At 47.4% G+C, this 25,014-nt stretch overlaps 1 protein-coding gene across 5 annotated transcripts in view; it reads left to right on the top strand.

Moving 5' to 3' along the window:
- The window catches only part of Ntf3 (neurotrophin 3), a 68,001-nt gene extending 44,921 nt beyond the window's left edge, over positions 1-23,080 (top strand). For 4 of the 5 annotated variants that reach the window (XM_050122033.1, XM_050122031.1, XM_050122032.1 and 1 more), the window contains exon 2: positions 21,971-23,080. In XM_050122033.1, coding sequence (XP_049977990.1) covers positions 21,992-22,768 — 777 coding nt within the window. In that variant the 5' untranslated portion in view covers positions 21,971-21,991 and the 3' untranslated portion in view covers positions 22,769-23,080. Of the gene's footprint in view, positions 1-17,601; positions 17,758-21,970 lie in introns of those variants that run through there. The other variant, XM_050122034.1, reaches the window with a different exon arrangement.
- The last annotated feature ends 1,934 nt before the right edge of the window (positions 23,081-25,014 follow it).

Raw genomic sequence — 25,014 nt, 5'->3', positions numbered from 1 at the left:
GATGGCAGGCACAGTGCTCTCTTGATGTTCCGGGATTGGGTTCTCATCACTAGAGGACAATTAATTGCTTCACTTTTGTTTCCTAAGACTGACAGCGCTGGAACATCATATGCTAAGAAAGGGGATCCTGCAGACACAGGCCGGTTCTGCTGTAGCTTGCTGGTGCAGTGGTGCTGATGCTGATGGGGACAGCAGTGAAACATCCGAGGGAATGGGCATTTGATCCCATTCTTGTCTGTGTAGAGCATGGAGGGAGAAGAAGATCGCCAAGAAGAGTTGGAGGTTCTTTGCAGGGTGACATACATTCCTAGTGACCCAGAGCAAAGTGACTAATAGCGCCCCCTTTTAATATGCGGAAGAGCTGGCTTGCTGCTGGATGCAAGGTCCCATGGCTCTGCTTTTTCCAAAAAGAAAGAGCTTTATTGAAGAGTGGCCAATCAGGAGAATGACTGGGTAGTAACCGAGGAACAAAAGCAGGCTGGAGCAGGAAGAGTTAAAGGGCTACTTAATTGTAACAGTAGTGGGCCCTGTGTGCGGTCTGTCTGGAACTAGGGGGACACTTTTTAACTCGAGGTTCTGGGTCCTTTGTTATCCTGGTCCAGCAGGGTTGTCCCTAACGTATCTCTTCAACATTCTGTTCCTATTCCTTACATTCCAGAGTGCAGAGATTTGGGGTCCTGTTGCCTCTCGGGGCCACATGTGGCCTGGGTCCCTCGGTTTCAGAACCTGTGGCCTGACAAAAAGCTTGCATGACTGTTTGCAGGAGCACGACCTTTGTCACTTAATGGTTCTGCTTCACTGGCTGTCAGGAGTCTACCGTTTCAGAAGTCACAGTACCCAGCCACCTCAGCTACACCCATTCAAGTAGATTTGTAGGGGGGATTTAAGATTGAAAAAGGCTCCTACCTTCAGAGTTCTGGTGTTATTAAGATGTGTGTGTGTGTGTGTGTGTGTGTGTGTGTATGTATGGGAGCAAGATCTTTCTGCGTTGTAGTGTGAGATTGTTGAAGAACGATTCACTTTGGGAAAAAGGGTAACACACTGTTGACCCGCTTAAAGCAATGGCCCACTGACCCTGAGAGCTACACTTTGCTGGGGCCCACCATTCCATGTGTGCCGGTTCCCCATCTCCTCAAGGCAAGAGTCGGCGTGGAGAACATGTTTGAACTGATCTGAAGAGGCAAGCGCTCAGGCAGATGTGACCGTAGTGTAAGGGAATGACCAGAGCGATGAGCCATGAGAATTACTCAGGTCCTTGGTGAGCTATGCTCCGGAAGATATTTATTGCTTCATTGTGTATGAGTGGAGAATTAAAAATAACAAATGTCCAGCAAGGGAACGTCAGCCGGTAAATCATGGTATCCTTTTATAAAATTATTTTTTTTGGAGTTAGCATAGAAAGTAATGGATTTCGCGATGGCATTTCCATGCGTGTAAGTCATTACACTCGGTTCTTATCTGTCTTCCTTTCCTGACTCTCTCCCATCCCCCATTCTCCAACCAGCTCTCCCTTCTGTTTCATGTCACATGTATTCCACTGCCATTTTAAAAATGGGGTGAACGTGTATGTGTGTGTCTCTGTGTACCTTTCTGTGTGAGAATATGCATGTAGAAGCCACAGGTTGAGTTGGATGCCTTCCTCATTCTCTGTCCACCTTATCTTTGATACGGGCCCTCTCACTAAGGCTGGAGAGCATCAATATGCTGTCAGGCTGACAAGCCGAGTGAGAGAAAAATAAGTGAGAAAGGCAACCGAGGGGCTGAGCAGGCAGAGCATCAAGGTCATCTACTGAAGAGTCAGAAATGATGTTATAATCTTAGCACCCAAAAGACTAAGACAAGAGGATCCTGAGCTCAAAGGCAAGCCCGCTCTACATAGCCAAACCTCGTCTCCCTGAAAACAAAGCACAAAACCAGATCCTGAAATCGTAAGAATTGGCCCAGAGGTAGCCTGGGAGAGGAGATTAGTGAGACAGGAGCTAAAACACTCGAGAAGGGAGGGACGACAGAGTTAGAACATGCACGCTCTAGGGGATAGAAGTCACATGACCCCCAAATGGCAGGTGTCCGGAGAGGGAGGTTTTACAGGTAGCCACAGGGAAGCAGGGGCCATCCAGCCTACTCAGTAGTTGAAGGCACTGAGGGAGTCATTGCTTGGGAGGGTTGCAGAAGAAGTGGTGTTGTAGAGGAGTGCCAAGTCCCAGTGACTTTGGAGTGGACCTCGGTGGGAATTTCCCAGCAGTCACCAGTGCCAATCAACCAGAAGTATGCTGACAACTAAGTCCTGCCTTGATCTCTACTTCGATTCAGAATAACTAAACCTCACTTTGATATTTATTTATATGATAGATTTTATTTGTGGGAAACATCTATGTCTTTCTTAACTGCTAAATCTAAACTCCATCTCTCTTGGTCACAAGCATTTATCTAATCCCAGCTTTGCAGCAGGTGGAGGCAGGAGGATGACATGTTTGGGGCCAGCTTGGAAAACAAGTGCTCCCCTCAAAGCTAATGAGTTAATGAATTCCTATCACCTTCTGTCGCTTTTCTTATTTTTTCCTTTTATTTTTTATTGTTTTTATTGAGCATATTTTCCTCCCCTCCCACCTCAAACCCTCTTTTTAAAAGCCAAATGAAAGTGTCCCTGACTTTCAGTGATGGGTGGTGTTTCCTCATAGCTGCCCAAAGTGTTGGGAAGACCCGAGAAAGGACGTTATTCCTTATTATCCATGACTACCTTAACTATAAGAAGTGTGTTATTACAAAGGACCTAAGCTGAAAGATTCTGGGATTTTTGTTTGTTTGGTTGGTTGGTTTTGGTTTTTCGAGACAGGGTTTCTCTGTAGCTTTGAAACCTGTCCTAAACTCGCTCTGTAGAACAGGCTGGCCGTGAACTCACAGAGAGTCACCTGCCTCTGCCTCCTGAGTGCTGGGATTAAAGGTGTGATCTACCACCACTCAGCAAGATGTTCTGTATTCTTTTTTTTAATTGTTTTTATTGAGCTATTTATTTTCCTCCACTCCCCCCTTCCTTTCCCCTCCCCTTCTATCCTCTCCCATTATCCCCATGCTCCCAGTTTACTCAGGAGATCTTGTCTTTTTCTATTTCCCATGTACATTAGATTCATGTATGTCTCTCTTAGGGACCTCTTTGTTGTCTAGATTCTCTAGGATTGTGATTTGTAGGCTGGGTTTTTTATTTTTTATTTTTATTTTTTGTTCCATGTCTAAAAGCCACTTCTGAGTGAGTACATATGATATTTGTCTTTCTAGGTCTGGGTTGCCTCACTCAATATGTTTTCTAGATTCATCCATTTGCCCACAAATTTCAAGATGTCCTTAGTTTTTTTCTGCTATGTAGTACTCCATTGGGTAAATGTACCACATTGTCCTTATCCATTCTTGGGTGGAGGGGCATTTAGGTTGTTTCCAGGTTTTGGCTATGACAAACAATGTTACTTTTTAAGCACATATACTTGTGGTACAATTGAGCGTCCGTTGGGTATATACCCTAAAGTGGTATTACTGGGTCTTGAAAAAGGTTGTTTCCTATTTTTCTGAGAAATCGCTATACAAGAAATCCAAAGTGATTGTATTAGCTTGCGCTCCCACCAGCAATGTGGGAGTGTCCCCCTTACCCTACAACCTCTCCAGCATAAACTGTCATCAGTGCTTTTGATCTTGGCCATTCTTACAGGTGTAAGATGAAATTTCAGAGTTGTTTTGATTTGCGTTTCTCTGATGACTAAGGACGTTGAGCATTTCCTTAAGTGTCTTTCAGTCATTTTAGATTTCGCTGTTGAGAGTTCTCTGTTTAGGTCTGTACCACATACACATGTGTGAGAGGAGCAAAGATCGACTGGTCAGTAAGCTCTAGGAATCCCTTTATTGCTGCCTCCCTGCACTAGAATTCTAGGCAAGTGCTGCCACGTCCGGCTTTTTACGTGGATGCTGGGGATCCGAACTCAGGTCCTCATGTCTGTGCATCAAGCATCCAACCGTCCGCATCCCCAGCCTCACCCTCCCTTACTTCTCTCTCTCTTTGATCTCTTTTACTGTAGGAACTTGTTGAGTCAGACATTTTTGAGTTCCTGAAGTCTTTAAATGTGCTTGTATTACTTTTATAATAAGGCCAAATAAAATCCAAGAAAAAACATTTGAGGAAAAAAATCTTTAAATATATAAAGGAGTTTATGCAACTACAGTTTAACTTGACATCTGGAGAGAACTTTTCCCACTGTCTTCGTCTCAGGCGTGGAAACTATCGGGATGGCATTCAGAGTTTGGGTTTAGATGTCCCGCATGCCTGGATTTGGAGCCTGATTCTGCTGTCAAAGCTATGGTAAGGGCATGGGGACACCTCAAACTTGCTTTCTTCATTTGTGACATATAGCGGGGTGCATCCCAGGGCTCTTCTTTACAATTTGGAAACGCAGAAAGCTCTGAGAACCGATCACTTCGCCACAAAAATCTAACCTGAACTAACACGGTCACTGTTTCACGTACACGAATATTTGCAATTTTGCAGTAGAAATATTAATTTTTTATTGTAGGACACTGCCCAGAATCTCAACTTTCAGGGTTGGAAAGATGAGATTGGACTGTAGGTCCGGCATCCTAGGGGTGTTGGGCTAAATCAGACTGTGCCTCGAGAATCCCTAGCAGATAAAAAGAGGTCCATGATGCTGCATGGCCACCACAGCACGGATGTCAGCATCCATTACAAGCTGGGCACCTTCCGCTTACCTTCTTGCTGTGGGGATACAGGAGATGGCTGAAGCGGCCCGTGTAATCAACAAGAGTAGATAGACATATCCAAGCAGCCAACAATCCTGCCTCTTTTCCTCTCCCAGGTTTCTGGAATTCTTTGGAATTAGCCACACGAAGCAAAGTGCATGACCAGTTGCCTACGTTAGGTTTTTATCACTGTGATAAAACTCCATGACCAAAATCAATTTGGAGAGGAAAGGGTTTTTTGTCGTATCTTTACCACTCTCAGCTCAAGGTTCTCATGGAGGGAGTCAGGGTAGGGACTCTAAAGGCAAGGGTTTGGAGGCAGGAACAGAAGCAGAATCCACGGAGGGATGCTGCTTACTGCCTTGGTTGCTGAGGCTTGCTCAGCCTGCCTTCTTATGGGACTCAGGACCACCCGCCCAGGGGTGGCACCACCCGCAGTAGCCTGGGCTTTCCCACATCAATCTCTGCTAAAGAAAATGCCCCACAGAATTGCCTTACAGACATCTGGATGTAATCTGGATGTAGGCATTTTCTCAATTGAGGTTCCTCTTTCTAGATAATTCTAACTTATGTCAAGTTGACAGGAAATAAAAAAAAGAAGAAGAGAGGAAGGAAGAAAACAAGACACCAGGATACCTAAGTGGTTGAAAGCAGCTAAGCAGCTGAAGAGACCCCCCCCAAAAAAAGTTTCATTTTCCTGACAAAGATTTTAATCTCAGAGACTCTTTACTCAAAATGAAATTGTAATGTATTTATAACATATTTGTTCTACATTTTCAGTATTACCTTGTTTTGAGCTAAAACTAGCTCAGGATGTAATTTGTATATGTTCATGGTGTGTATATGTGTGTGTGTGCGCAGTCACATGTGTGATGTGTGTGCTTGTGCATTTGGAGACCTGAGGCTTACGCCTATTGTCATCCTCAATTGCTCTCAGCTGATATACTGAGGCAAAGCCTGGAACTAGATTGCCCTTTCCTCTCCCTGGGTTTCCCTGTCTCTGTCCCCCATATGCTTTAAAGGCCAGTGGATTTCTGTACTCACCTGGAGTGCATGCTGGGATCTGAACTATGACCCTCACACTTGAACACCAAACACTTTGCTCACTGGGCCATCTCTTCAGCTCAGTAAGCATTTTTTTTTTTAAAAATTAAAATAAAATAAACAAATAGTTTTAGACTTTAGGTAAAAACTCATAATTAAATTTCTCTTATAAAGTTTCTAATACCACGGCACTATAATTGAATTAACAAAAACCGATGCAGACTCGAGCTTTGCAGACGCCTACATAAGGCAAAAGCGGAGGTTCACCTGCACAGCTCTAGGACTGTTGTTTCTTTTTCTTGGAAGAGCCCACAAGTCATAAATTCTGTTAGTGTGGGCATCAGCCAACTCCATTATTAACACTACCAAGGGGAATTTAAATGTATCATGTTATAGGATCAAAAGTTTCACTCTCTGAATTGGTGCCAGCAACACAAAGAATTTCCAGACCCTTCCATCCAACCACAGACAGCAGGGACCTCTTCCCACCAGCCCTATGACTCACTCCCTGGTGGGATGAAGGTCACTTGAAGCTCTCCCAAGGCCACGGCCCATCTGCCTCCTATGGTGAAGGGTTTTGTGTTCACAGTGTGAACCTAGAACCGCAGACCCTCACTAAAGCCTACAGGGACCTTCTTTGCCATTTCTCTCGCTTAATTCAGTTATGGAGGCTGCATCCTAGAAACCCGCTCTGGTGTTCTTGAAAGGTAGCCAAACTAGATCCTCCTGAAAGAGAGGGCTTCGGCATTTTACTCATTGGTCCAATGGCCTAATGGCCGGAAATGACTGCCTGCTAGGAGGGCTCCAGCCTCCTTGCACTTCAATGTATCAGGGCCGTTGTTTGACACCACATGGGAAATGCTCACCGCAGTCTTGGGGCACATTCCTACATACCCTTGAGTTCCAACTTATCCTCCTTGTTAATCCATTCATTATCACCAAATCACAGGGCGTCTTGCCAAGTCCACAGGCGGGATCAGAGCTTGTGAAGTCAGGTCCCCCAGCCACATGAGTTCAGTCGTCTCATTAGTTCCCCGGCGCTACCCAAACCCATCATCAAGTGTGTTTTGTTTCGCGTTGTTGCCATTTTCTCAATACAGGTATTGTTGAATAGGATTGTTTTTAATACCCGCTTTGGCTTAACTGTCCTTTGATCTTCATAATACAGTAAATCTGCAGACTAAATAGAACTGAGTTCTGGAGAAGAGGAGGGCGAAAGAGCAGGGAGGCCGCCTGGAGACTTCCCTCTCCTTAGAATTAGAGATGAACAGATACAGAACCTGAATAGACAGCTCTAATCTGCCTCTCTGAGCAGGAGACAGAGTCTTGCAGCCAGCAGTGGTCCAGCTTTGGGGATGAATCCACTTGGTGTAAATTGCTACATCAAATGAAAGCGTGAGAACAGAGAAAAAGAGCAGCCTGCGTTTTGCTGGCAGCACGCCCTCCCCTGCCCTCACAGCTGGATGAAGGGTCACTGCTTCTTTCCCAAGCCTGGGTTTTGTTCTGGCCCGTAGGGTTCTGGTCCTAGAAAGGGATCTTTTTGGAAAAGTACAGTCTTAGGAGTCTGGAAGCAGAGCTTCGGGGTTGTACTTTACCTCAGCTATGACACCTTTTGTTGTTGTTGTTGTTCAATCCCATCTTTCTCTGAAAGATAGCAATATTACAAAGCAAGTGTTAAAATACAGTCCTCAGCTCACAGTAGGTGTACAGTCTCATCTTTTCTAAGAGTTGATGCCTCTGTGTAAGAGCTGTCTCTCAGTGGAGACCACAAGTCCTTTTGGAAACCCCGGGTGCCCTCAGTCTGGTCCCTGGCATAGGATTGCCCCACCCCCCTGTGCCATGTCTCACATGGCACCCTGCTTTTGCAAGGTGGCAGTTGCTTGGTCTCTGGACATCCGTGAAAAGTGGATGCATTTAAGGACCACAGTGCTTCCAAGGACGGGGGAATTCAGCTACTCTCAGGCTTCCATGACTGATAGGAAGTTATCTTCTGCCCTGGCAGCCCTGCTCCTCTAGCATCACTGAAGCCCATCTTCTCATTGCAGGGAAGCCACAGATGCACGCTTGAGGCTGTGCTCAGCATTGATCTCAAGCCTTCAAGGTGTATCAGCAAGGTGGGGGGAGGGGGGGATGCTGATGCGTGGGCTGGAGGTGGAGGCAAGAAGGATGTCTGTTGACATTCACAAAGGGAATCATGGACGCTGTCGGGGGGGGGGGGGATCTCCTTAGCCTCTGTTTACCGTGGTGGGTAGCCACGGGGAAGAGAGGGGGCGGGGTGGTAAAAGGAGACAATAGAATTCTGTGTTGCCTGCTATAAAAGTCTGCTTTCCCAAACGATGTGGCAAGCTGCTCAGAGCACTGCTCAATTAGCCCCAGTGCTTAAAGGAGGGTCTCCCTGCAGATGTTGGTGGCGGGCAGGAGTGGAGGCGGGCAGGGCAGCTCTCCACAGCTCTGGGACAGCGGGGAGGCAAACCTGCCGGATTCCGAACTGGGAGAGATGGGGAAGGGAAGCAAAGAGATGCAGGTCCCTGCTTCTTGGACCTAAGGCCTCGCAGGAGGTTAAGGAGCTGTTCTGGAGGGAGGCATTGCCTGGCAGACCTCGGAGGGGGTGGCCAGAAAAGTGAGTGCGGGCGACTCTCGAGCAGAGAGTGACCGACATATGGAACGCGTTATCTGGAAGGGTTACAGTCTGAAGGAGTTCCTAGGGGTTTTCAGGGGGTGGGATGGGGGAAGGGAGCCTCTGGAAACTCAAGGAGCTTTCTAAACAAAAGGAATTTGAGAAGGCTTGGGGAAATAATGAGAAATGCAAACTTGACCCGGCGTTTTCTTGTATCTCTCTGGCTTTTCTTCTCCCCTGCCATTTTCACATTTCCAGTTCCTGGGATCCCAGGAAGGCTCCTGGATGCCCGTGTCTTGTTCAGTGTGGACAGCACAACTGGCCCGGGGTTAAGAAGGACCCTGGAACAGTCTCACTCCTTTGTGCTAAAGGAAAAGGGAGCTTAACCTTAGAGCCTTGAGGACAGGCAGGCTGCTTGAAGTGGATTGGCCCTAGGGACAGCTCTCATACAAGAGCAAACTGGTGTCCCCTGGGATGTGGGAAAACCCCATCCAAGAACTCACTGGATTGTGAGGGATTCCAGGTAGGAACCTCAAGTACCTAACTTCTGCCCTCTCAATGTCCTCTTCAAACATATACCACACAAATACGTACAGACACACTTACAGGCCTACAGACTTACATACATAAACACGCATACACACATGCTTATTCAGACACACACTACACAACATGCACCAGACACACACATTCTCATGCATATATCACACACATACACACAATTTTAGATACATGCACCACATACACAAAGACTTATATACTATATACATGGGAATTCAGAACCTACATGTGCAAATATATGTCCAATATACTCACAGATTCACTCTCACACGCCAACATCTATATACGACACTGTTACACACGCACCATACACACAGAGAAAAACACTCACATAGAAACACACATACATGCATTCCCCCGCCCCCCCCCACATCAGTCACACAGAAAGACGCTGCCTGTCTGTGTCCCCTTGTGCATGTATTCCCCTAGACCTTCTTCCTCCCAGTCTTGGATTAGCGTCCCTTGTCTACTCTTGAGAAGAGCTACCGTTGACCTGTACACCATGGCTTTCCCATTGGGCTTCTTCATTCGTTCCTATGGTTCCTGGTCTGGGTACCCTGCTGTGTCTTCAGAGCCAGTGGCTGTGCCTCTGGAGCTAGGAAGAAAATGTCAAATAGCGTAGAGCTTGGGTGATGGTTTTGGTCAGCGGTGGCCGAGTAGAACAGTTGCAAATCTGACTATCCCTCTGGAAGAGGAGTGGGTGAGATTTTGTTGGTGCTGCTTCTCATTCCCCTCTCCCTCGAGTCAAGTAGCAAAACACTTGTCTAGGGGACTTTGGGAAGACTGATAAACTGCATGCCCTGTTCATTAAAAAAAAAAAAAAGCCAGCCTTTCCTTACACACACACACACACACACACACACACACACACAAATTCCCTCTTCTAAGGTAACTACTTTGTGTCACGTTGTTCAAAATCGGCACAACTTCACCTGGATGCAGAAGGAGCGGATGTATTTACCATCATGAACAGGAACAAGTGTCCAAAATCTACTGCCGTCTTTTAAAATTAGCAACATACTTGCGCAAGGATCTGGACAGAATGTATGTTCTCTTTTCCTTTCTTGTTTTATTTTGGGTATGTCTTGTCCTCGTGTGCTGAGTGCCTGCTCACAAGTGCTCCTCGCTGCTGGACTTTTTGTAAAGACTGCCACTTACTGCTGTCGGCTACAGCATGGGAAACCCTGTCTGTGCTGAAGCTTACTGCTGTCTGCTATAGCAGGGAAACCCTGTCTGTGCTGAAGCTTACTGCTGTCTGCTATAGCAGGGAACCCTGTCTGTGCTGAAGCTTACTGCTGTCTGCTATAGCAGGGAACCCTGTCTGTGCTACAACTGCCTCCCTCAGCTTGTCCAGGGGTGTCTCCTGAGACCAGCCGCCTGTGGCCACCCTGCCCCATTTGCTTTCTCTCAAGAGTCTCTGCATGCTGTTGTCCATGTCAATGGCAGAGGACTGGGATGAAAAGAGCCCCTTCAGGAAGAGTGGTGTCTTCTAACATGAGAAGGATGATTGCCTGGAGTTCACTGAGCAGCACAGAGATCAAAGAGATGAAAAAGCTATCGACTAGGCGAGGAAGCCATCCGGAGTGTAGAAAGTGAATAAGAACATACAGACTTCCAGAGCATGGGGGGGGGGGGGTTTCTGTGTCATAGATGTAACACGAACTACATGGCTACCTCTGCAGCTAGGTCAGTGCACTTTCTCACACAGTGTTATGCATTATATGCTGTTTACATGCACCAGTGGCCCCATGCTCCCTCCTTAAGAGAATCTTGCTGGCCATGAGTGGTTTTCTTCCCATGTGCACTGTTTATGGCCCTGGACAGTCAGCACAGGGCTGGTTCCATGGGCTTTCCACTGACCGTTTTGCTTTTCATTAGCTGGGCCCTTTCCCTCCATACCCACCCTGTTATACAAGAATCCTAACAGATGATCATGCCAGTTCCTGCCTCCATGTCTTCAAGGAGACAGAGAACTAGGGCCATAAAATGTGGCTAACAATAGGCATCACTTGATCTGGGGAGGAAGTGACTGGGAATTAGCATGGAACAACAGAAACACAGGGTGTTCCAGTTAAGAAAATTTTAGGCATTCTTTAGTTCAAGAATTCCAGGGCTGGACAGATGACTCAGTAGGTAAAGTACTTGCTTTGCAAACATAAAGGTATGTATGTATTTGAATCCCCAGAATCCATATAAATGTCTGTTGGCTATGGTGGCACTTGGAAGGCAGGGCTGGAATCCCTGAGCAAGCTGGCTGTCTAGACTAGCCAAATCAGTGAGCCTCAGGCTCAAGGCAAAGGCTCTACTTCAATATACAAGGTTGAGCATGATCAAGGTAGACATACTTTATCATTCTGTCTCCATACATATAAGCACACACATTCATGTGTACCCACGCACTTATGAGCATGTATACATGTGTATGCGCAATGCTTATGCCTTCAAAATTAGCAATCAAAACCTAAGATCTATGGGCCACTAAGTTGGGCTTAAGGGAGTCTAGAAACCACACTGAAATTATTTTACAAAATGTTTCCTTTGCGTATCTGTGTGTGCATTTCAAGCCTCCCAAGTCTTCATCTTTAATCACAGTTCTGAATCATGTCCACCTACACTCTTTACCAAGAATGAGTAGGCCTTCCATATAGTGTTTAGAAAGGTGCGTGTTGATGGGGGTTGTCCCCAGTATTGGGGGACGTGACAGGTAGTTAGCAGGTGGGAATCCAAGTTTCATGTGTGTGGGATACCAGCTGACCTGCCTAAAATACAAGCGGCATCCCTGTTGGAGGAACTACCAGGAACTGAGACACCTCCCCGCCACCAGATCATCAATGATCCACTCTCAGCCCCAAAGCTAGTTAGTGGCACATATTAATCAATCAAAGCATGAGACATGCTCGAGTCCACATATTTTAATTCTCATCTCTTACATACTGCAGTCTCTGAAAACCGAGAGTCCAGAACATATCATCTCAGAAAATCTAGCTCACCTGGGTGCTGAGGATTGAACCTGTGACTCTGCCTGTTGTGGGCAAGCATCTACCACTACGTCAGATCTGCAGGCTGGGTCCTTTTGCACTTGGTGTTCTTTACCATCGAAAAAGGAAAGGGATACTTTAACTCTGAGAAGCGAAAGCACAAGCCCGTGACACTACAAACTACAAGTTGAACAAACACTCTTTCCAGCCAGTGTGAATTAGGGATGCCAGCCTCAGCCTGTGGAATGTCCTCTTGACACTTCGGGGGACCCGGTTAGAGTGTCTCTTTTCTCTAACCGTGGAACAAAGCATTGGAAACATTGTGGGGTTGCTGCCAGTTTTCTGCGAAGAAGTAACAGGTGCCTTGGATTCGGAGCTAAGTGGGAGGAATTATGCAATATTAGCTGAATGTTAGGGCAGTGAGGTCAGAGAGATGGCTGTTTAAATCCCGGCTCTGTATCTCAATTGATGTATGAGCTTTGGGCAAAATTATTTAATCCCTCTGAGCCTCAGTTTCCTCGGCTGCAAAGTGGGCATAACAATCGTATCTAGAAGGATTAATTGAGATAATCCACGCAAAGTGTCTCACACAGTCTAGCATGTGGGAAGGCTCACCAAAGGTTAGCAGTTATTACAAGTGATTATTGTGACTTGTGTCTGTGATTAAACACAGCTTTGAGTTCAGTGTGTTTGTGCCAAAATTGCTTTCAGAGGAGAAACTCTGGGCTGATTTTTTTTTTTCGAGTCTTGCCCTGATGCCCAGAAAGTCTCTAGGCGGTCTGGGATTGGAGTCATAATGTTTAGTAAGTGCCTGCCTCGCACTCCAGCTTGGATGAGAGACTGGTTATCTTCCCGAGCACATGCTCCGACGTTGCTGGGCGAGCGGGTGAGAACAGACCCATAAAATCACCAAATAGACACCTCCCCTGCTTCTGCCTGTTGGACTGTAAAAGTGTTCCAATGAATGATGGTGGCCACAGTGAGTATAGAGAGAGACTGCCACCAAATGAAAAGAGAGCTACTAGGCAGACGGAAAGATGGTCAGGACTCTCATGGTCTTCAAAGTTTCCTGGCAGTCAGCATCCTACCTAAGATAACCGCAGACCAACGCCTCAGTGTGGCATGTCCCATCCTCACCAAAGGAGTCTGGCCTTGGGGTAAGGGGGATCTGTGAGGGGCTGTGCTTGGCATCAGCCACGTCACCAAGCATAGAGGAGAAAGCCTGCCATCTGACCACATTTCCTACAGCCAAGTACTCTCAAGGGCCAAACCAGGATGGTTTCTTGATCCTACACTTCCTTCTGCCACTACGGTTGATGCAGAAATCAGGATGGGCGTGGCCAAGCCAGCTGTGGTCTTGGTTTAGAAGAGAGGACAGGAGTGTGCATTGAACAGAAGCCATACCTCAGGCGGCTACTTCATTCTTTGGATTCGAGGCCTATCGTTTGCTGGGTAGACAAGAGTCCAGAGCTTTATTATGATTCATCTCAGTATTATACATTGTAATATAATTCATTGTAATGATTACAAAGCCATTTCTCAGCTGCCACTGACTTGTGATGGTATCCCTAGCACTTGCCCACATCCAGAGGATCGGCTCAAGCCTAATGCAAGCACTAGGCATAAATTTAAATCAAAAGGATTGATTTGGGAAAGGTTATCTTCTCTCAGCTGCTGGGTACAGCCCCTATCCTCGTGTGTCTTAGCCCTTAGAAAATGGAGTTAACCCAGACATAGAAAATCGTCTTCCAAATCAACATGTACCAGAGCATTAAATGAGTTGAAAAAGCCTAACTAGTGATGGGGATGTGGTTCAGTTGGTAGAGTACTTGCCTAACTAGTGATGGGGAGATAGTTCAGTTCATCCAACCTTATCAAGAGGGTGATACCATTTGTATGTGTGTTCACAGTCCTATGAATGCAGTGTGTCTGTGAAAAGTGGCAGCCAGTGTGTCTAAACCAGAGCAAGATTTACTAGAGAGGCCTGGTATGACCAGTAGCTGGGTGGACTCATTTTCTCTACAATCTCTTTCTAGTCTACCCTCTGACCATGAAAAAAACCATACAAAGAGTAATGTAACCAAGAGCTTCCTGGGGGCTCCTATAAGCCTACCAGGCGCCCTTCAGAGCTTCTGCCAAGATGGGGCCAAGTGAGAGGGCTCCTGGCCTGGGAGTGCACATCCTACCTTCCTGCTCAGTGCTGCTGCAGTGTGCATTGTTTTGACATGTGCAGACCTTCAATCTCACGTTGCCTGAGGGCCTGAGGAAGGCGTGCTCCCCAAGCATCTGCACACAACAAACTCTCAGCTTCCACCTCCTCCCCGCAGTTAGCTTTCCCAGGGGCAGGGACAGAGGTACAGGTTCCTAGTCCACAATGAGGGTTCTGTTTCTTTCAGCCTGATCTTGGGCAGACCAGTTTGTACAGTCAGAGATGGGTCAGCCTTCTGAGGGTCTCTGGTTTGTTTTGGCTCAGCCTGGCATATGCCATCTAACTTCACTTGGCTGTGATCTCTGTTTCCACTGGGAAATTAGCATCCCATGAACCAAGAAGCTCTTTTCCTATCTCAGACCTTAGACCCTGTGATAATCGTCTACCCTGCCAACCAGTTTCCAAATTCTTACTTTGAAGTGTTGGGGCTTCTTGTTAGTGCTGTGTGTGTGTGTGTGTGTGTATGTGTGTGTGTGTGTGCGCGCGCATGCGCGTGTCAGGGTTATCACATTTGCATCTCAGGCTGATTTCCAACTCATCCTCCTCCTGCCTTGGTCTTCAGGGTCCTGGGATTGCTGGCCCAAGCCACCACGCCTGACTAGTGTAAGATTTAACAAGGAACAGTCATGCAGAACCTGATCTTAAAGAACAGGCTAAGAATCCACTTTCTGGCCCGGGCCAGCCTGCCCTCACTGGCTGGTGCTGACCTGCCTAACTCTCAGGGACACCCGGAAGCGTTCCCACCGAACACAGGCAGAGAACGTGCCTTGTCTTGATGGCTGATGTCGCTTGGTCTTCTGTGAATGCCTATAGCAGTCCTCTGCATCTTCCCGGGCTGGTCCCTGGACTGTTCTTTGATCACAGCTCTGTTCCTTACCCTCTTGGTTTCTGTTTTTGAGTTTTTGTTTTTGCATCCCTCTATGGCGCTGTGACAACGGAACAACACCAGGTATCAGAGCATGCCTATGTCGAGAGTCATGAGTGTCATCTCATTATCCCAGCGCTAGGATACTGAGGGTTTTGGAAGACACATAAGCATGTAAGACGGCCACGCCAAACAACTTCCTATTTCCTCCCATTGGGGAATCCGATGTTTCTTTAATCACTAATAATCACGCAATCTCACTATTAACAAACTTATAAATGATCTGAGTGATGGGGTGGGCATCTTTTAACTGTTACATGGAAGAGTTGTTATTCCTTATTGGACATTGTAAGACAGAGAGTACCTGGCTCCTCTCCGGAGCTGTGCTGAGACTGAACAAGGATAGTACCGGTGTCGCACTAGACGGGAAGGCAGAAGGTGCTGTGGACGCTCACACAGCCCCATGGATGTGAGTTTGTTTCTCATTCACTCTTATACCAACTCCAAGTTCCTTCCTTCACCCTCCTCAACATTTCCTTCCCTTGTTGATTGTGGATTCCTCCTCCCTCCAGAGAGCTGGCCTGCGTGTATTCAGTTTGAGTTTTACTATTTCCAGGTTGCTTATCTCCGTGGATGCTAGAGCTTAATTGGTCTGTTCTCATCAGCATCTTCAGAGCCTTTCCTTTAAATGTCAGCTGTGCATTGAATTAATCCGCCTCTCTTCCCTTATCCCTGTTCCCAGTTCCCTAAGAACATTAGCAGACAGCTTTCTCCGGAGGCTCCGTCAGCGTCTCTCTCTGGCCAACCTCATTGTCTTGTCATAGGTCAGAGCATCTTTGTATGACTCTGTTGACTCATTCTGAAGCCAGAGGACCCGTGAGCAGAACAAAGCCAGGGTGAATTAATGTGTGGTTAGGAAGCGGGGAACAAGCTGGGCCTTTGCTATGGTCCTGATTTCATGTTTCCGCCACATTCCTTTCCTTTTTATCATTTAACTTGAAATCCACCACTTTCCCATCGCTCCTCTGTCCACTGCCTGCACGAGATATGAAAGTTATCTGGCAGGACATAGCCCTAGAGGCCCCGAGCCTTAGTCAGAGGCCATGTCACAGAGGCAGAAGTCCTCTAGGGAATTAGACCCATCTGGGTACAGCTGGACAGCTTCGTCTCTAACCCCAGCCACAACAATGCACTTGCTTCCAGCGGACCATGGGTGTGTAAGAAATAAAAAATCCCCTGGATTTTTATATTTCAGTGTTGCCAAATTAAAAGCTGGTGTCAGGTTGATCTTCTCCCCTCTGAGGAATGCCAATGTCACCTCTTTATCCTCTCTGAAGCCTCCCGGGTTTCCAGAGATGGCTGCAACCCCAGGACATGAGGGGGCATGCCCAGTGCTCTGACCCTTACAACATTCAACCTCTGCAAGAATCGGTGACCTCCAGAGGGATTGATTTGCAAAATCCCGGGTCCAGAAGGGATAGGGGCCAACTGGCTTTTTTTATTTTCATGAGTAATGGTTTTGTAAGAAATACAGAGAGGAGGAAACAGAAGTGGTGGCCTCAAATCCCTAGAAACTCGTTTTATGGCTGAGACATCTTTGGGAGGTACTTAACCTGCTGGACAGCAGCTGTTGTGTCTGCACTTAACTTTTAGAACGCGCAAGAGTAGGGAAGGAAAAGAGGCCACAGATGTAATCTCGAGGAACATGAGCCTGGTGTGCGCAAACCCTAGTTCTCCTGCTTATTATTTATTTAACCTCACTCCTCAGTTTCCCCAGAATGGGTTATATGAAACTACTTACCTCAGTGGGGTGGGTCTCGGGATAAATATATCACAGATATTCATCTCTGACTTTTGGCATTTTTATTGTTGAGGGGCTCACCAAAAATGTACCCCACACACGCCAATCACCATGGTAAGCAAGAGAAGTCGGACTTGGGCAGACACTTATCACACGGTTTTTCTCACATCACAGAGATGTGCAAACAGAAGGGTTGACACTTGGGAGTGGACAGATAAAGGTAATGAGAGGTGACTATGCTCGGAGTCCATGGCATTGGTGGATAAGAATGTCATAATGAAATCATCACTTTGTGCAATGACTGACTGTATGTTAGTCTAGTGTTCTGTTTTTTTTTTGTTTTGTTTTGTTTTTTGTTGTTTTTTTTTTTTTTAATCTATGGATGACAAGAGTGGTTTGCAGTGTGTAGTCAGGAGCCGGCTCCTGGGTAGGAAAACTGGTCCTCGGGAGGTGAAGCCCCCTCTGCAAGGGCCAGCCCAGATATAGGCTCTTGTCTCCAGTCCTCTACCGCCTCGTGGCCCAGCTCCCTTTCCCATTTCAGTCGCTTGCTGAGTACCCAGAAATCCTCTGTATGTGTTGTAAACTGAGCCAAAAAGAGGGAATCAGAAATTGCTCTCTTTTGAGTATTTTGAAGGATGGTGAAACCTTGTTAGGAATGTTGCTCCAGGGACTGAGAAAACACCATATGTGGGAATGCATGGCTGAGTGAGGAGAATAGCGTGCGCGCCCTGGAGAAGGGTACCAGGGAGAGGGTAGGAAGGGGGTTTTACTGAGGTCTTTAACAGGTCTTTTTCTAATTATAGCCAAGAAGAGCCTGGGGACTATGGCCTGCTTCAGAGCCAAGGCCTCTATTTTCTTTGGGAAAAGAAGGCAGAGTTGATTGGCTTCCAATCCAGGCTTGGCAGAAGCCCACGCAGGATTTCAAGCCAGTAAGCAGTGCCTTGGGTAGGTCTTGATTGGTGTCGGTGCCCATTCAGTCAGCAGATCCTGAAGCTCTGCAGCCATGTTGAGCTCCAGGCTGGGCTTGTAGGATTAAATAGACAGGCTTCCCCACGGTGGAGGAGGAGACCTACCGCTAATAACAGCCATAGACGGTTGCTGAAGCCGAACCTTTTCAGAGGACTGTGAGCATTCCATAAGGGAAAGCAAACTCACTGTTGTGCCCGGCATAGCTGACACTGCTCTCCTGTTTCCGTTCCCCATGCTGGGGAAATAATCCCCTAGGGAAACTCCTACCCCAAGAGACGCGGTAGGAAGTGAAGGAAGTCTGACCGAAAAAGGGCCAGAGATCACACTTCGCCTCTCCTCGTGGCCAGCAGAATCACAAACCTCACTTCCTACTTCCTGCTCTTGCTTCCTTAATCTCCTGTCCCTGTGTACCCAATTCATGGGGTTCCTTGTCTCCCACAACCAGCATGGCTGGCCAGAGCTCCAAGCATGTGTAAGCAGTGACAATTGGGAGTGACCATGCTGGTACAGTCGGCTGGCAGCCAGATGTAGAAAGAGAAATTTTCCTTATGTACGTCTTCTATATGTACGTGCAACAGAGACAGGCATGCAGCCCGCCTGTTATTATGGACAACACAAATTCGTGTTCCACCTCCGTTTCTAGTACACTCTGTGTGTGTGCCTGATCGTGCCCTCCCCGTTATGTGATTATGAAAAAGCCTTGTCGAGCTTGAGGAAGAATCGGGTGTCCTCTAACCCCTGATGCTACCTAGCAGTTCATCAGGCCTCAGTATCTAGGAGTCTCTGCAACCCGGAATGTGTTGCTTTGGAAGATTCTTGTCCCAGTATTCTTGGGATTGCTTTCTCCAAAAACGAAGAAAGGTAAGAAGGAAGGAAAGGAGGGAGAGAGGAAGGCAGAAAGGGAAGGATAAAAGGAGATTTCCAAAATGGAGTCCAGAGGATGCCTGCTGGGAGTTGAGCAAGTCTTGCAGACAGTTTAGAAACACTTCCTGACCTCACATGGCATACTCTCAGGACTCCCTCCCGGGTGGATTGATGGTAAGGAACGGTGTGGAGGAGGGGCTGGATGAGGTCCACGGTACCTTCCATGGGCCTGTGAAGGATGCTAGACCTACTAGAGTACCATTTGGAGGACAGACTGATAGAACGGAAAGGAAGCGTGTTGCTGTTGCGGAAGGCAGTTGGAGAGCGTCAGAGAAAGGCCAGCTTAGGAAGCCAGTGGCCAGGAGCAGGAACAGCTTTAATGTAAGTGGTCATGAAAATGGCGAGGATGGAAGCCTTGCCCCTAAGTCACAAAGCTTGGAGAGAAACAGTGAATCGGGTTAGAGTGGGGGGGCGTGAGAGCAGTACAACTGATGGGAAACGAGAGCAGGGGGCAAAGACACCGCCCCACCTCCTCTTTCTCTTAGCACTGTGTCCAGTACTAGAGGCTGTACCTGGAATTTCTCTCAAAGGCCCAGGTATTCAAGGTTTGGTTCTGGCTCCACAGGTACCGAGAACTTGCAAGAGGCCTTCATAGCGCTGGAGACATGTCCTGGGATAGGGCTCTCTCCTCCTCCCCTCCTTCATTTTTCTTTTGCTCCAGGCCATGGTTGATATTTTTTTTTCACTTAAGCACACTCTTTTTGACTGTGTCACCAGAACCAAAGCACAAGGCCAATTCATCACAAACTGAAGCCTCGAAAGCCGTGAGCCAAGAAACCTCTCCTTTTCTTTATATAGTGATCCTCTTCGGTATTTGGTATAGTAGTTGACCAGCAAATCAGCAAAGGCACGAGGTCAAATGTGCTTTCGTTCTTAAAAGTTGCTTTCATTTTTATTTATATGTGCATGCATGGGTGTGTGACACATGTGTGCTGGTGTCCATGGAAGTCAACAGAGGATGTTAGCTCCCCTAGAATTATAGTTACCTACAGTTGTGAACCACCCAACATGGGAGCTGGCCCGGAACTTAGGTCCTCTAGGAGAACAGCAAGCACTTTTACCTCCGGAGCCAGTTTTCTAGCCCTCAATAGAGCTTTTGTTGTTGTTTTGTCTTGTTTTTTTTTTTTTTTTTTTTTTTTTTTTATATATACTGGGTTTCTCTGTAGCTTTGGAGCCTGTCCTGGAACTAGCTCTTGTAGACAAGGCTGGCCTCAAACTCAGAGATCTACTTACCTCTGCTTCCCAAGTGCTGGGATTAAAGGCATACGCCATCACTGCTCGCCTCAATAGGGCTTTTCTAGCAGTAGCTTTGGCTTCAAAATTCATGCTACCATCCCAAAGACTTCCTTCTTAGCCCAAATCCATCATACCATCCAATACCCAGCTTGCCAAGTCATCCTTATTATTACCTTGCCCACCACTGTATGGACTTTTCCTTTACACAAGAGGCCCTGCATGAACAGATATCACCCCTGATGTGCTTTCCTGTGAGCGAGGACGCTCATGTGTCCAGGACAACCTGGTAAACTGTCCTTAGATAGACTCCCAGTTTCACATAATCTTGCAGCTATACGGGGGCGAGGGTGGAGGAGGCTGTGCATGCTGTTTATCTTGTGGTCTTGAAGTCACATTTCGTTAGGTTTGCAAGATTGATGGAAATGTCCCTTTTCTGCAGAGCGGGAGGGAGATTAATTCTCCTGTGGGAACCATTTTCCTGGGACAGCACAGTTCCTGGACTGGTGTCTAGGGCAGGCAGCCATGTTAGAATCCTTCCTTGGCTTTGCCTTTGAAGGAATCAGTCATCCTAAGAGTGGTTCCCAGGGGAGGAAGATGGTCCCCTTATTCACAGAGGCAGGCCAGGAACCAGCAGGTAGATGGTCCGGTTAATGACTGGACCTTTGTCATCCTTTGGGGATGAGAGAAGAGACGAGGAAGTAGCTGTTTGGTAATTCTGGAGACAGGCTCCTCAATGAAGATTCATAATCGAAACTTCTTTTCCACAGCTTGTGCCAACCTTGTTTGTTCCTTTTGTTTTCCCCCTGGATTCTGTAAGATCTTTCTGAAAATACCAACACTGAACCAACGGAAAGGATTTTATTTTCCATGTGAAGACAGAACTCTGAAGAGAAAATACCCATGGGGCTGCTGGGGTGGCAGCAGCGGTGATTAAAAAGTGGATGCTCTGGGTGTGGGGTAAGGGGACTGCCAGGTCATGGTCACCAGCTCAGCTGGCTTTCCACCTGAGAGTCTCCCCCTTGGGCTAACCTCCCGGAAACATGGGCTTGGCCCTAGCACAGGAGAGGTGTGTGAGGAGGATCTCCAGATCGCTCTGCAATTCCACAAGGACTCTCCAGGAGCCCTGTGCTGAGGTTCTGTTATGGCAACAGAAGAGAGAGCGGTGGGTTAAAGAACCATTTCAGGAGGGAGGTGGTGGAATCAGATGGAGGACTACAAAAAGAAGTAGAAAAATAGAAACTAAAAATCCTTAGGGAAAAAAAAGAACTAAAATCAACCCTTGCTTCTCAGAGGAGGTAGAGCCGTTCATTTGAGCTTTGTTTTGCTGGGTCTCTCTTTTCATCAAGGGGTGCTTCACAGAGCTGTGGGTTTTAGGATTGATGGATAAGAGGGGTGCGCTGGTGACGCAAGGCCTTCTGGGAGCTGACAGAGCACCTTGGCACTTAGGCCCTCTCAGCAGGTGCCCGGTGGCCTTGTGTTTGTTTCCAAGGACAGGAGGAGCCAGGAATGAGCCTCTCTCTGATGCTACACTATATATAAAAACAGCAGACCCAATGGCCAGCCTCAGTGTGTCCTCCTGGAAGGCCCTACAGGCTAGAATTGGACCGATAGCACCACATGTCTTGAGGAAATTACAAGGCCCTGAACTGAGAAAGCAGTACATGGATGCAGTCCTCAGCGCGGCCTCGGTAGGGTGGGCCATGTATCTTTCCCAAGCTCAAGGGACTTGTCAGGATGTCACCGGTGCACAGCAGGAGGCTGGGGAGCAATGCAGACATCTGATGTAGAAACAACTGGTGCTGTCAGTCTAGAAAGCAAGCCCTCCAGAGCCCCGTGGTGCATTCCCCAGGATTTCTCAGGGGCTGGGGGAGGAAGCTGCCCCTTCTAAATAGCAGGAAGGAGCCGGGCTGCTTCCTTAAATGGTGGTGCCCTCTCCTTTGCTCTCAGAGATGTCAGTCTCGGGCAGCTGACACCGGAAAGACCCGGACTCTCGCAGCCAGCTCTTAACACCTGTGTTTCCTCTTTGCAGATCTTACAGGTGAACAAGGTGATGTCCATCTTGTTTTATGTGATATTTCTCGCTTATCTCCGTGGCATCCAAGGTAACAACATGGATCAAAGGAGTTTGCCAGAAGACTCGCTCAATTCCCTCATTATAAAACTGATCCAGGCGGATATTTTGAAAAACAAGCTCTCCAAGCAAATGGTGGATGTTAAGGAAAATTACCAGAGCACCCTGCCCAAAGCGGAAGCCCCCCGAGAACCGGAGCAGGCAGAATCCACCAGGTCGGAATTCCAGCCCATGATCGCAACGGACACAGAACTACTACGGCAACAGAGACGCTACAATTCGCCCCGGGTCCTGCTCAGTGACAGCACCCCTTTGGAGCCCCCTCCCTTGTATCTCATGGAGGATTATGTGGGCAACCCGGTGGCAGCCAACAGAACGTCCTCACGGCGGAAACGGTATGCAGAGCATAAGAGTCACCGAGGGGAGTACTCGGTGTGTGACAGTGAGAGTCTGTGGGTGACCGACAAGTCCTCAGCCATTGACATTCGGGGACACCAGGTCACAGTGCTGGGGGAGATCAAGACCGGCAACTCCCCCGTCAAACAATATTTTTATGAAACGAGATGTAAAGAAGCCAGGCCAGTTAAAAACGGTTGCAGGGGAATTGATGACAAACACTGGAACTCTCAGTGCAAAACGTCCCAGACCTATGTCCGAGCACTGACCTCAGAAAACAACAAACTCGTAGGCTGGCGCTGGATACGAATAGACACTTCCTGTGTGTGTGCCTTGTCGAGAAAAATTGGAAGAACATGAATTGGCATCTGTCCCCACATATAAATTATTACTTTAAATTATATGATATGCATGTAGCATATAAATGTTTATATTGTTTTTATATATTATAAGTTGACCTTTATTTATTAAACTTCGGCAACCCTTACAGTATATAAGCTTTTTTCTCAATAAAATTCGTGTGCTTGCCTTCCCTCAGGCCTCTCCCATCTGTTAGCCTTGTTCTGTGACCGGGCTCTTGGGAATCCTTCTGTAAAAACCTGTGTACACCAGTATTTTGCCTTCAGTATTGTCAAGGCCATGACTGTGGTTTTAGTAAACTTCTTCAAATCAGATGATGTCAGAGTTGTGTATAAACAGAGTTCTATCCCCTTCTGGTGTGTTCCACGTTAGATTAATGAATTAAAAGAACCGCTAAGGCCTCCGTTGAAACGGTACCTTGTAGCCCGCGGCTTGGCATTCTCCTCTGGACAGCAAGCTCACGATCAGGTCCTCACTTACTCTTCCCAGCTATGGGGCCTGCCAATTAGAGCTGTGGTCTGCGCCAATAATAACGAACCTGGCACTTTTACTTTTCAGCACATTTGTTGTTTGGGGATTGTGTAAGGGTTGGAATTTTTTTTTTCTTTTCGTTTGGCTTTGGTTTTGTTTTTGCTTTTGGTAAGTGGTTTTCATCCTTTTAGACAGGGAGGAAAAAAATTGCCTAACTATTTCTAACAGACTTTTTGTGTTGTGTGTGTGTGTGTATGTGTATGTGTGTGTGTGTGTGTATGTGTGTGTGTGTGTGTGTGTGGTGCTGGGGTTCAAACTGTAACAGAAAAATTATAGATCTACCCAGGAGCAAACTGAAATGGCTCATGAATAATCCATATACAGAAGATAAATGTACTCATTAAAGATTCTCTTGGCCCAGGGACTTTGCCATGAGCAGTTGTAAATGGGTAGGCTTGGGAGAAAGAGCTGGTTCAAACTCCAGCCCCTCCCCTATGACCTTGCAAAGGGTTTGAAGACTACCAGAGCCTGGGTTTCCTGGGGATGCAGTCATTCTGAGATTCCCAGGATCGCTGACACGTCAGTCAAGTCCCCATTATAAACTTAGTAGCCAGAGGTAGGTCTCTGAGAGTGTCGTGGCCTTGTCCATTGCTTCTTTCTTTCCAGGGTATTGCGGTCAACCCTGTATCACTGTTAATTGATGCACCCAGGAGACGCAAATGGTCCACATGCAAAGGACTTTCTTGGTGCCTGCTGAGTCTTGGCAAGGGATCACTGTGGTGATAACCTCTGGTCCTTGTGAGAATAGGGACATTAGTCAGGCCTCGCCCCAAAGAGTTTCTTGATGTCCTGTTCCCACGGTGACATCGTTCACCCTGTTGGGGTTGCAGCATAAGTACTCCGGAGGTACAGAGGTCTACCGCTCCAGCTTGGAAGCTCCTCTGACAGCCCTAAACCCTGCTGCGTGCCTGCTCTGACCTGGGTTGCTCTGCCTCAGTTTAAGGCCTACGTGTGCTCTCTCTCCAAGGCCTCTAACATGGACAGAGAGAAGACGTGTCCTCCGTATGACATGAGCGTTTGAAACACAGGCAGCAAATAACAACTGTGGTTAAAAACATCATTTTATATACAATTCTGAATCCTAAAGTGTGGACAGAAAACAAGAAACCTACTATGTCTCCACAATGCACTGGTCACTTTCAAAGACGGTTGATATTATTTGTCAAAGAAAAGAGGAAGGGAGGGAAGGAAAGAGGGACGGAGGGAGGAAGGAAACTTGAGGGTGGTATTGTCATCTCAGGGTGAGGAATGAGGAAGGGTGATTTTGCAGGAAACTGGCAGAGTAGAGAGTTAGGTTCATCTATCAGTGATAACAGCAGATGCCCGCTGTCTCCCTTCCCTCCTGTCTCTCTTCTGGTGGGACAGCGTTGTGCTTCCATGGCTGCTGCAGTGCTGGGGAGGAGAGGCACCGTTCTCTCATGGAGACCCGCTGTGGCCTGTGCTTTGCTACTGCCTGTGTTCAGGACAGGGAGACCAGCAGGTAGTCAAGTGGGGTCTGATGGACGGCAGAGCTCGGTTCTAGGATCTCCTCATTGTGGGGAGACCCCACGAGCATTTCTAAGGAAAACGTGGCACTCCCGCTGCTGGAGGCCACCACACTGAAGACGTGTGAAGAGCTGAGGTCTGGATGTGAGTGACGGTGGTGGCAGGGAGAGGGTGGGCACAGAAACTCTCGTTCTGGGATGCTGGGGGAGTTCCATGGCTCAGACTATTCA

The sequence above is a fragment of the Alexandromys fortis genome, unplaced genomic scaffold (genome assembly GCF_014885135.2).
Source record: "Alexandromys fortis isolate MF-2015 unplaced genomic scaffold, M_Fortis_MF-2015_v1.1 scaffold_208, whole genome shotgun sequence".
NCBI lineage: Eukaryota > Metazoa > Chordata > Mammalia > Rodentia > Cricetidae > Alexandromys > Alexandromys fortis.
This window is presented reverse-complemented; position numbering and strand designations above follow the sequence as displayed.